General features: G+C 51.2%; 3 protein-coding genes across 3 annotated transcripts; 1 reads left to right on the top strand and 2 right to left on the bottom strand.

Moving 5' to 3' along the window:
- Positions 1-2,396: 2,396 nt before the first annotated feature.
- Positions 2,397-2,615, bottom strand: VFPPC_17806 (hypothetical protein; the record flags this gene model as incomplete). Its single annotated transcript, XM_022429487.1, has 1 exon — positions 2,397-2,615. One exon carries the CDS (start codon positions 2,613-2,615, stop codon positions 2,397-2,399), a length of 219 nt encoding a protein of 72 aa, XP_022285459.1.
- A 247-nt stretch (positions 2,616-2,862) lies between these two features.
- Positions 2,863-5,996, top strand: VFPPC_08598 (importin beta-1 subunit; the record flags this gene model as incomplete). Its single annotated transcript, XM_018287278.1, has 6 exons — positions 2,863-2,911; positions 3,116-3,174; positions 3,293-5,272; positions 5,338-5,581; positions 5,643-5,751; positions 5,813-5,996. 6 exons carry the CDS (start codon positions 2,863-2,865, stop codon positions 5,994-5,996), a joined length of 2,625 nt encoding a protein of 874 aa, XP_018144240.1.
- A 1,104-nt stretch (positions 5,997-7,100) lies between these two features.
- Positions 7,101-9,549, bottom strand: VFPPC_08597 (chitinase 1 precursor; the record flags this gene model as incomplete). Its single annotated transcript, XM_018287277.1, has 6 exons — positions 7,101-7,813; positions 7,888-8,099; positions 8,167-8,642; positions 8,700-8,822; positions 8,895-9,397; positions 9,489-9,549. The coding sequence occupies 6 exons, from the start codon at positions 9,547-9,549 to the stop codon at positions 7,101-7,103; spliced, it is 2,088 nt and encodes a 695-aa protein (XP_018144239.1).
- Between the last annotated feature and the right edge of the window lie 3,288 nt (positions 9,550-12,837).

The raw sequence follows: 12,837 nt of genomic DNA, 5'->3' as shown, positions 1-12,837 counted from the left end.
CATCCCCGTGGACCCTTTCTTTCACTGTCTCAGCTATTGATTAACGAGCCGGACGGGCACCATCTGCCCGGCTCAAAGGCGACGGTACCTAACAAACGGCCGACGTGTGGATGATTCTAGCACGTCTGGTTGCCGTGGAAGCAGTGGGGGCAGTTGAATTACGAAAACACAAGAATACCCCATAGTAAACAAAAGCAATTATTCGCTGTACAACCTGAGCTGTTCAGCGATGCTGCACAAGGGGGGCGCGGCCCAAGAAAAAGAATTCAAAAAGATGCCATTCAGTATGCAGACACATCTAGATGTCAGTCAAGCAGCCGACAGCCGCAACCACTCAAAGCCGCATGATGGGCTGTCAACTCGAAACTTTGACGACCCCTCCCTTCCATTTGCCAAACAAGTTCGCTAGTCAAGCGTGCCCTTCCATCCCACCTGTGCATCAGGGAAGCGACAAGTGGGAACAATGACGCGCGAGAGGGACACAGTGCCCGTAGAAACCGAGCGATAGCAAGGCTGTTTAGTGCGCGACGGTGCCGATATGGCCGTTTTGGTGCACTGGGGCACGCCAGGTGGGGACATGCGGCGGGAAAAAACATCCTCCCGCACCTTGTTTGTGGTGATCAGGGCCGTTATTGGCTCGCCGGCGGCTCCGTTTTGGAGCTGGTGAGCCTCTACGGTGGGAGTGAAGTTAGTCGCACTGTGAGTGGGACTGTATGACGAAGCAATTAGCAGTGAATTTGGAGAGGAATTGTCGGCCATGTTGGGACAGGCACCACGATAGTGTGAGTGAAGGTCAAGACGAATGCACTGCAGAGATGTTTGAGTTCAAGATCGGCCACCGCCTGTTAATGCTGTAGTGCGTGACTGGACAGAAAATAGCAGCGGGATGATTGGTGGTGATGCAAGCCGGGCAATGCAGTGCACCCCGCTTAAAGCCCTGGAGCCCCTCCATGTGACGCAGTGAGCTGGAGCTTGTCATCTTGGCTGGGGATGGGACTGGCGTCAACGGTCTGGTGCTTTAACAGGTTGGTTATCAGGGCAGTGCAGCCGTGGTGCAGGACGGCACAGAACCGTGCAGTGCTTGCTGCGTCTGTTGGTGCGGGTGTTGACTGACATTTGATGGACGGAGGAGTTGGTCTGGTGTTGAAGCATCATATCAAGCACCAATCGACTGCCGGAGACGTTTCTGCGTACCGACTTATCGTGCCCTTGCTCGTCATTGCAGAATCCGGCTGCATTTGCATTCAAGAGTTAGGGCAAACCCAAACCATGCCACCGCTTTCCCGTCCATGTCCTTTCCGCAGAATGACTCTTTAGGCATGTCGTGACTCAAGATGGACAATTCCCAGACGCCAAACGCCTCAATTTCCGCCCCTGACGAAAAGGGTCCCAATGTCCAATGTCCATCATGGATGACGCGCACGCACAATCCAGGTGTACCCCGGCTGCTCGAACGGTTCCTGATTAACCATCAATGCCTCATGTTTAATGTTCAAATGTTCCATGGGTTCTCCCCAGAAATTCCAGACTGCACATACGTTAGTTAGCCTTGTTGTCCCTGGCGCCATGCCACACTCGGAGACATCTTCTTTGGCTGTAATGAGTAGACCGCCATTCTGGTATTGGATGCCGTGTACACAATGTGCAGTCAATTGTGCGCAAGTGTGCATGTGTGTGCTTATTTCTGGATGTCACATTTGAAAACTGCCCATGTTTCTGCCTGTGCTGGATGTTTCTGGAGGGCTGGCTGCTCAATCTCAATGGTTCGCAGTTGCCTCACCCGCAGGGGCTGCTTCCACTAGGGTAAGCCGCTTGGGCAGCCGTTCAGGGCTAGATGGGTTCCTACAGCGGTGTGGCACCCCCTGGACCTGCTGGTGCTGCACTGTGGATGTTGGACTTGGCGTTGCTGGCTTTTTCCAGATTGGCAGTGCAGTATTCGGGGCAATTGAATCTGAATATGTGGTCAAACTGGTCAAACTGATCAAACCGTCTGGTCTGGTTCCTGGGAGATTGCCAGATGGTAGTCAAGCTCAATGAATTTCTGGTTAATCTGGTCAGGGCTGGCTCAGCAGCGAGGCAACAGACTAGACCAGACATCAATCATCAAATTGACTTGACCATTGATCCCTGCTGGCCACTGTCCAGTTTAAGGCTCCCCCCTTGACACGATTGGACCAACCAACCAGTCAGTGCCCCGAACCTTACATGTCTGGTCAACTGGTCTGTCTGGGCTTTTGTGCATGTATTTACTTCATTCAAACCAGACTCTGACCTTTTCCTTCTCATTCTGTTCAACTCCATCTTCGTGCAATCCTTAATACCATCCTGGAAGCTTGTGAGATAGTTGCATCTCTGCTTCCTCTTTCCATTCTTCTTCTTCTCCTTCGTTACCAGGCTCATTTCAGTGCCGAAATCACGTCCGACACCGGATTAAGATTTCTCCTGTGTATTTTCAGCCAGGAGTATCCTCGAGCCCCCGCAACCGCCTGGCATCGCCTTGCCCTGTTTCGTCGGTTGTCGTTTTGCGTGTTTGGTTGCCTTGACGGGGGAAAATTAAGGCGAACCTGACGTGACTTCACCAAGACGTCTGGTGTGGTTCTTTCTCTTCCCATCATCCACCAGACTATCCACCATCGATCTAGTCCAACTGCATCCACCGCTTTTGCACCAAAACTTGACCGCAGAAAAAAATAACCAGAACCCCCCCCCACCCGCCGCGTTTGGGGTCTCCGCCTTTGGCCCTCTGCCTACTCACACGTGCGACTGGCTAGTTCTTTGGCCTCTGGCTTCCTTCGAAACAAAACCACAATACCTCGATACCACAAGAAAGCCGCATGACGATAAGCTCTGCGACCTGCAAATATGTCGAGCTCAGAGATTAATCAGGTGCTCGCTAACTCGCTGTCTCCGGGTAAGTCCCATTCTCATGATTTCCTTTTGCCCCTGGATTCTGGGCAACCCCTCGCTTGCATCAGCTTTGGCTGTCTGCCCCTTCAGGCTGAGCCCTTGCTATCATTTACGTGGCCATGCAGCTCCTGTCTGCCGTCCCTCCAACAGAGTTTGAATGCCGAGATGTGACTTTCACTTTGCTAACAGCAGACTTCCTTCTTTATAGACGCGAACTTGCGAAATGCCGCCGAACAACAACTTAACCAGGCCGCGGAGAGTAACTTCGTATGTTTTGCTGAAAACCCCCTCTCCTCGCCTCTCCTCTCCTCTCCTCTCCCCAAGCTTCTAATCTCTGCCGTTTGTCCTCCTGCTGACCGCCTCTTCTCGTTTTGCCTCGATATAGCCGCTCTACCTGGCGACCCTGGTGCAAGAACTTGCCAACGAACAAGTGCAAAGCTCCATCCGAGTTGCCGCCGGTTTGGCCCTGAAGAACGCCTTCACAGCCCGAGACTTTCAACGGCTGCAAGAGCTTCAGACCAAGTGGCTGCAACAAACGGACGACGAAACCAAGTCGCGCGTAAAACAACTTACCCTGCAAACTCTCTCCTCCAGCAACGCCCAGGCCGGCAATGCGGCTGCCCAAGTTATCTCCTCCATTGCGGCGATAGAATTGCCTCGCAACCAATGGACGGACTTGATGCCCTTCTTGGTCAAGAACGTTACGGACGGCGCCGATCATCAGAAGCAGGCTTCTCTCACCACCATCGGTTACATCTGCGAAAGCTCCGACTCAGAACTTCGAGTTGCTCTCGTCTCCCACTCCAACGCCATCTTGACTGCCGTCGTTCAAGGAGCAAGAAAAGAGGAGACCAACAGTGAAGTCAGATTGGCTGCCATTACCGCCCTGGGCGACTCATTGGAGTTTGTTAGCAGCAACTTCAAGCATGAGGGAGAACGAAACTACATCATGCAGGTCGTCTGCGAGGCAACACAGGCCGACGACTCTCGCATTCAGCAGGGTGCCTTTGGCTGTCTCAACAGAATCATGGCACTGTACTACGACAACATGCGCTTTTATATGGAGAAGGCCCTGTTTGGCTTGACCATTCTTGGAATGAAGTCCGAGGATGAGGATGTGGCCAAGCTTGCTGTTGAATTCTGGAGTACCGTCTGTGAGGAGGAAGTCAACATTGAGTTCGACAACGCGCAAGTCGAGAGCTCTGATCAGATGCGCAACTTTTACAACTTTGCACGTGTTGCTGCTAATGAGGTCGTTCCCGTGCTGTTGTCCCTCCTCACCAAGCAGGATGAGGATGCTACTGATGACGAATACAACATTTCCCGAGCTGCGTACCAGTGCCTGCAGCTGTACGCACAGGCCGTGGGTGCTAGCATCATCGCTCCTGTTTTGCAGTTTGTCGAGGCAAATCTTCGCTCAGAGGATTGGCACTTCCGTGACGCCGCCGTCTCAGCCTTTGGTGCCATTATGGAGGGCCCCGATGAGAAGGTGTTGGATCCCATCGTCAAGCAGGCTCTGCCCATCTTGATCAGCATGATGGATGATCCGTCTTTCCAGGTCCGAGACTCCACAGCCTTCACCCTGGGACGCGTCACGGAAGCGTGCGCCGAGGCTATCGATCCTCTTCAGCAACTACCTACCCTCATCGAGTCACTATTCAAGGGTCTGATGAGCAATGCCAAGATGGCTCCTTCATGCTGCTGGGCTCTCATGAACTTGGCTGAGCGTTTTGCCGGCGACGTCGGCGCTACTACCAACCCTGTGACTCCTCACTTCAACCAGGCCGTCAGCTCCCTGCTTGACTTGACAGCGAGACAGGATGCTGAAACGTATGTGCGCACCGCTGCTTACGAGGTGCTCAACATCTTTGTGCAGAGTTCTGCTTCAGATAGTCTGCAAGCCGTTGCATCACTATCTGACGTCATCATTAAACGTCTCGAAGAGACTGTTCCACTGCAGTCCCAGGTCGTCAGCGTCGAAGACAAGATCACCCTCGAGGAGATGCAGAACAGCTTGTGCACCGTTTTGCAGGCCATCGTCATTAGACTGGACAAGGATATCGGACCCCAGGCTGACCGCATCATGCAAATCTTGCTTCAGATCCTGAACAGCGTTGGAGGCAAGTCTAGCGTTCCCGAGGCTGTGTTTGGAACAATCTCTGCCCTTTCCACAACATTGGAGGAGGACTTTATCAAGTACATGGAAGCTTTTGCTCCTTTCCTGTACAATGCTCTTGGAAATCAGGACGAACCCAGCCTCTGTTCCATGGCTATCGGCCTGGTCAGCGACATCACTCGCTCTATGGGCGAGCGCAGCCAACCATTCTGTGATAACTTTATGAACTATCTCCTAAACAATTTGAGGGTATGAATGCTTCCCCCACCCGCGTGTGCCGTAGTTTTCTTCACGACTAACCGACTTGTTTCTAGAGTACCGCTCTCTCTAATCAGTTCAAGCCGGCCATTCTGCAATGCTTCGGCGATATCGCCGGTGCCATCTCTGGACACTTTGAGACATATCTGTCTGTGGTGGCACAGGTCCTCGAGCAGGCTGCTACAGTCACTGCTACCCCTGACGGCCCCATTGAGATGGTTGGCTATGTCATCTCTCTGCGTGAGGGTATTATGGATGCCTGGGGTGGTATCATCGGAGCCATGAAGTCTAGCGAGAAGAGTGAGTGTCAACACCAAATGTGTATCCAGTCGTGATCACCGAAACGCTAACCATTCTGCAGCTCAACCTCTACAGCAATATGTCCCCGCCATCTTCAACTTGCTCAACCAGATTGCCAACGATACTATTCGAAGTGAAGGCCTGCTGCGCGCGAGCATGGGTGTCATCGGGTATGTCTTCAACATTTCTTCTGCATGTATAACCTGAACTACAGCTGACACTCCAACTCAGTGATCTTGCCGATGCTTATCCCAACGGTGAATTGGTGGACGCTTTCCGTCAAGATTGGCTGACTGCCATGATTAAAGAGACCAAGACCAACCGCGAGTTCAGCCCTCAGACCATTGAGACTGCTCGCTGGGCTCGAGAGCAAGTTAAGCGCCAGCTCGGAGGAGCTCAGACTGTCATGTCGTGAGTCCCCTAGTTGTTTAGGAACGAATGGGAAAAAGTGTCTCGCACCAAGGACCAACGGTCGAGTCGTTTTCTCATAGTTCTAGCCATGTCGCTTTCTTCTGTACGACTTCGGAAGAGGTCGAACAACCACACCATGCCTTCAACGGCACCACCGTCATTTGCTGAACGTCACGTCACCACCCGCACTCACATCACACACACACACACACACACACAACACGAATCATACGACCCTTTCACGTGTATATAGAGACTCCCCATGACACTTCATAATCAAAATACCCCCCTTTATCAATACGACGACATTGATTCCCCCCTTTCCCCAAACCAACCCCCCGTGTCACTATCAAGTACACCTAGCTTACACATTTTGTCATTTTCCCCATCCCCTTCACCCCAACATATTGCCCATTACACATCTTTTGTTTAATCATCTCAAGTTACAACGAAGGAATAGAGTAGTCATGTAAAGCCCCGCATGGAATTTTCCAACAAAAGAGAGCGCGGCGGCACGTTAAAAGTCATGTAGAGAGGAAACAGGGAGTACAGGCGGCAGGGTTATTACTCTTTGATCATGTTTTTCTTTTATTTACCTCCTTTTCGCACGCTAAATATTAGCTCTTTATCACCATTTGTTTTCCTCCTTTTGATTTGTGGGCTTGTCTTTGTTTCCATCTCATTTGCACTAGACCCTTCAAGTGAATGGGAGTTTTCTAGAGCGTAAACGCACAGTAGGACTTGGGTTTTATAGCATCATCAAGAGAGGTATGTTGTGGATGAATATGAGGAATTTTGGAGTGTGTCGGGGATATGGAACGTATGGAAGGGACGGAGAGCGGATGACAAATTTGATTGGAGTGGATGGGAACTTTGGAGCGTGTACTGGTAGACGTAGTATCAAGTGATGCTTGTCGAGATGCAGGCTACACATACACAGTTCAATAAGAATAGTTGGTCCACTCGCATTGTTGATTTGTTGTGTGAATGTTGCACTTGTAGTATTGTACTTTGAAGTGTAATTTATCCTGTAGAAGTAAATTTGTGTACATGGTATATAAACATTCGCTATCCAACCCAATATAAAATCGACCTAAGGAAGCGTAACTCATTGCATGGTGTCGAGCCAAGGACTGCTACTTATCCACGTAGATGGAGGGCCGTCAATATAAAACTGCAATTCACCTTCAAAACCATCTGTTCCGGGTCCCAATTGTGGATTATAGTTGCCTGCGCCGTAGTGTGGTGCCGGAGGACCGTGATTCGAGTCGAAAGCCTCGATGAGCATACCTAGTCCATCTACGTTTTGGCGACCCATAGAGTGCATGTACATGTTTGACTGAGGCGGCGGGAGATGGTTAGGATATGGGTGCGGAGAGATTGTTGGTGGTAACGGTGCTGGAGTCGGGTATCCGTGTTGAGGGGGAGAAGGTAAGTGGCCGTTGATATGGGATAGGGTGTTCACGATGCCCGGTGAAGTGATGGATGATGCGGGCGGTAGTTCGGGCTGGGTTCCTGGTCGGAGCAGGACATTTGGTTCGGGGAGGGATGGAGGCGGAGGCGGAGGAGGACGGAGAGGTTTGTTGGTAGCTTGAGGGAACAGAGGTGGTAGTTGGCGGATGGCGCGGGGGATGGGATCTTTGCCGTCGTCCATGCTGCCTTCGTTGCCGAACGTGGCGGACTGGGGGTCGAGGGAGAACTTTTCGAGGGCTTCTACCCAACGGGCTGCTAAGGGCCATACTTCTCGGCATTCTTTGAGGATGTTGATTGTTCGTTGGAGCATCATGGGTCCGTCGCGAACGAGCGTTTTGTCTTGGCAGACTGGTTGGTTGTTGGTGTTGGTTACATGGTCTTGGAATGTCCGTGGCGGGATAAGGGGGCGGTGATGAACTTACTATTTGGGTATTTGCAGAGATAGGTTGAGAAGAGGCCACAGCTGTAGACGCAAAAGGCGGCGATTTGGGCACCGACACTCTCGTCTGGTGAGCGGTTGGTAAACTGGGCGTCGATTTGTTCGTAGAGGTAGCGGACGTTGGTGAAGATTTCGTTGGACATGGATGTGAAGAAGGCTTGTTTTGTTGGGTCTTTTGTATCAGGTTTAATGATGCTGCGTGCGAGATGTGAATAAGTTTCAACTGATGTAACAAGTGGCAAGGAGGGAGGAGAGAACCAACTCTATCAGATATGGTCTGCGGAGGACAATGTTGGACAGTCGGGTCATCATTGTCACGCACAGGTATGCGAGTTCTTGGCTTTCCGCCTTGTATCCCTTGAGGAGATAAGTGCTCCATACGTGTTCGTGGGGTAGGTCTTGTTCCCATTCCCTCAGCTTTCTGGCTGTTTGTGAAAATTCGCTGGCTGGGTCCCAAGGTCGAGGACTTTTACTGTATCTAACCGCACGGCGGCCGACGAGACCCCACCAGGAATGGATTTGCATCAATGTTGCAAAGAGTGATCGGTTGGCGTCTCGAATTAACTTGGGATTGTCCATGGCTGGGGGTGTTCCTTCCAAAGCAGCCCGTGACCGTGGTTCCCGGCCATGAGCGAAGTCTTCTTCGTTACAAGGCAGAAGCGTCGTAATATCCCCAGCGAAGAGGGACACGGGAGACAAAGGACCTGAATGCAAATTGTCCTGGCTGTACAGCATCCACTGGAGAAGAAAGTTAGTTGTTGCGAACCTACATAGTTGACTTGGGCAATGACTTACAAGTGTTCGTCTTGCCGACTCGGCGCGTATGATTAGGTCTGGCGTTGGGCTCGGAATGTGATATGTTTCTTCTCGTTGAAGCTGCATCAGTATGGCCATTCGGATAGCAATACCCATATTGATCTTGATTGTTGCACCCATGTTAGCATGAGAGGAGACGTGTCTGTGTGGTTTATCAAATGATGTATCACCTACATAGCTCTTATTGCGTTCTCCACTGCCTTGTTGGGCAATACTCAGCAAATAAAATGCTTGGCACCTTTCCAACGTAGGCTCTTGGTACACTTCCTCAATCGCTATGGATGAGGCCCTTTCCATGAAATACTCGGCAGCCTTGACACCGGTGCCATATCGTACCTTGAACGCAGGACTTAACCGTGCTGAGATGCTAAGAATACTCATGAGTAGAAATAGGCTCGTTGAACGCAAGTCCTTGCGTAGACGCTCTGGATACTGCTCCTTGGGTATGAAACCAAGTTGAAAATACTGCTTGGTGAAAAGATGAACGCCGTCAATGAGTTCTTGGAGAGGAGGAAGGCCATCCCAATTCTCGGCCTGGCGCTGTTGAGCCAACAGAGACGAAGAAGCGTCTGTACCAGAGCGCCGCGCTTTAGTGCTGCTCGAGCCACTTTTGGTGGACTTATCCGCTCTTGTGCGAGGGTGCCGGTATTCACGATCCAAGTCTGGCTGTCCCCTGACTGGAAAAATGCTGTGTAACGAAGAACTGGGAGTTAATTTGAAATCCAAAACATGGCAGCAGTGGGCAGGTTGAGGGTGACTGCAGCTTACCATTCTTCAGCAGGTATGCCAGCTTCTCGACAGGATTTACACGGAGGCTGGCCCTTTTCATGAATGCACTTACTCCTCATGCGACGACATCTTCATGTTGAATATCAAGTTAGCACAGCTGGCTTGCAAGCAGCCAGGTTGGTTGAGAGTGATTTGAACAAACCTTCTGCAGGCGATTGGCGATCGACGTTTGATTGACGGGACGTCACTTTGACCGACGCCAGGTCGCCCACCGTTCGCGCTGACAGGACTTGTCACGGATGCTGAAGCAGATGCCGGAGCAGAATGATTGTTCGAGGTTTGTGACGATGTAGGCGCAGACGGGTTGCTTGTCCCGAATGGTTGGTTCACCCCAGCCGGATCCATGACGTTTGCCGGCAAAACGGTCGCGGTCCGGCAAGAATGTCTCGTGGCGAACGGGACGGATCAGTTGATCTTGGTGCGCAATACAGTTGTGGGTAGATTGGTCTCACCAGAGACAATGAAGGGAATGTCCTGGTGTTTATTTGCCTGCCGGCGAGGATGTTGAAGTCTGTTGTGGATTCGATCGATCCTTGGAGGGAGCCACGGCTAGACCCTCAAAAGGCACCCTCAAAAGCCACCCTCAAAAGCCACCCCAGCCAAGCCAAGCCCAGCTCAGTCCATCCAGCAGTCCAGGCAAAACCGGCCCGGCTCTCGCTAACTGATGCCAAGCGTCGAGCTGAGGGTATGGTGAAGAAGGGCGACAATCTTTCTCAACGGGGGTTGCCGTACAGGATTATGCTGATACAGTCTGGGGTGCTTTGTATGTGCGGTTCCAGGTCCCAGCCCGCATATTACTAGTCAACTATTCGGGGTGGTAGCCAGACAACAAGACCAGAGTTGGTTATATTGGCTGCCACGGTCAAAATGGGGCAGTGCAACAAGGAACGTTGAACATTACCCTCGGTCGACTCAAACGTTTCGGTGCAGGTCAGCGTATATCTGTTGCTGTCGTTTCATTCCAGATCCAACAAGTCCGACGAAATGCTTCAAGTTTACGGAGGTCATGTGATGGCCACATGTATTCCGTAGCTCCTACTGAATTGGTCGCGTCTAGTCGGTGTGGTGCTCCTTCCGTGATGCTCAACTTGGTTCCCACAATCGCAGTGTTGGTCGGATCAACTCCCAAGTTCAACATGTTCAAGTCTGAACAAAGTTCGCGTGAAGCGGCTGAAGTCAGCTTTGCATCCAGAATTGGTCTCAGCTGGCCCATCACTGGAGTCTGAGCAATATTAGCGCATTTGCTGCAATGGTACTAAATCAGCTAGTCTCCATGTCATGTCATGTCGGTTTCTGCAACATGCACTTCAAAGCAATAATTGACACTAACAAACCGATCCAGGTCCTGGCGTGGCCACGGCTTTCATTGATGATCCTCGATGACATGTTTCATGCCCGGCAATCACGACTGACGAAACTTTTTATTGCGAGCGAGAACTGCCGGCAGGTCAACACCGTGATGTGGCCTGATAGATCGCACCATTTTCCGTCTGTCCAGTCTCATCAAAGACCACATTCATCCGCCATATTGCCCTTGACTATGTATCCAAACCAAACAATGCACCAGCATTCAGCCACCAGACTTTCGGTACAACATCAACCCTGGAGCATGAATTCGGGCAAATTACGACACAAACGCCCAGCTTATCCTGCCATGTCCCGCAGTGGCTGCAGACGAACTTGCTGGTCCATCCCAGGGTCACTTGTTGGCTGCCTACTCCGTACTTCGACGCTGGTGGCTACATTTGGATCTTTCTACGTTCGTCACAGCGCGCACAAAGCTATGTTAGACAACACCTTACGCCTGATGTTGTGCCATCATCAGGTCCTCTTGCCAGTCTCACCTGAGGAGCGGCACTCACAGCCCGTACATTGGGGACCTCAATGCAAACCTGTCTTCCCTACCACATACGTACAGTGCCTTGTGGTCATCCCATCCATTATCCAATCTTCAGCCCAGGGGCAGCTTCCGTGCGCCGCGCCAGACCCTCAGAGTGACAATCTGGCAATGTCTAACGCCACCCTGTGCAACCTTGGACCGGGGCCGGGATAGTCCTGCGCGTACCAAGAGCAAACTTATGAATATCTGATTGTGAATGCCAGTCGACCAACACGGGACTCTAATCACTTTTCCTGTGTGCTAATCTGTACAGCTCACCTTCTCATTTGAACACCAAAGGAGAAACTTGGCACGGTTCAACGATAAATCACCCCTAATGTCGATGTTGGATTCGTTTCCCTCGCTGTAAGAGCTAGAGCCAGAGTCTAAGTCATGGACCCTAATGTGCTGAACTGGGCGCCTGGATTGGAATGGCTTGCGAAACGATTACCAGAGCTACAGTCTGTGGTTCAATGTATTTGAACATATCCAAGTATACACTAACACAGCTCCATATGCCTCAGCACACAACGCGATATGCGATACCTTTCCCTGCTCAAATACTTCTGACCCCCCACCGTTAATCAATCAGCCTAAATTACATACAATTGGCAAAGACAAGAAGATCCAGAAGTACAGATGTCTTGAGAAGTTCATTTTACACCAACGATACTCGGTATCAACAGCATACCCAAGTATCCGAGGCTGTCATGGTAGGTGATGTACCCTTCTTGATTGGGTATCTCAACCACGCCTTGTTCTAAGCCATTGGCGGACCTTGTCAGCCGGGCATGCAGGCCAGAGAAAACATCAAACCCAATTCATGTAGACGTTGCCTGTGAGAGGACAGGGTAATATACCCTCAAGTATTATACAGTATGCACCAACACTTCACAATACACTAGTAGTGCTTGCGTGACAAGTGTGTGAATTTGCATATCACATAACTCCCTTTTGCCTGGCTCCCGGTCCTATTATTTTAGCCCCCAATACCGGACTCCAGTCTGGACAATCCTTCACACACATCAGAGACAGATCGGACAAGCGAGGCATCAAGACACAGCCCTTACGCAGACAAAAAGGCAGGGATCAGATCACCACAGCGGCAATCACCGGTATGCAACGGAGATGCTTGCATCTGGTAGGGCAATACGTTGCTCTGGGCCTTTCAACACATCTAAATAGGGAAGATGGCTTGTTGGACAATGGCTGCATTCCGTTTGGCGGAATCTCGCCATTGGCCTCACCCCAGGTGGAGGACCAGGGACACACACAAACAGCCCATGGACAGAAAATACCCGACGGACAAGAGGGTTGTTGAAAGCGGCGTAGACCGTAGACCTGAATTTGCAAGATGCCGAACAATTCCATCTGCTGTGCCTGGTGAAGGAGATTGTGCAGACAGACATATCATCTTCCCAGCCCAGCAAGACCTTGACGATGGCCACC

This window comes from Pochonia chlamydosporia, chromosome 4 (genome assembly GCF_001653235.2).
Source record: "Pochonia chlamydosporia 170 chromosome 4, whole genome shotgun sequence".
NCBI classification, from domain to species: domain Eukaryota; kingdom Fungi; phylum Ascomycota; class Sordariomycetes; order Hypocreales; family Clavicipitaceae; genus Pochonia; species Pochonia chlamydosporia.
The sequence above is the reverse complement of the archived record's forward strand: the minus strand, read 5'-3'. Positions and strand labels throughout refer to the sequence as shown.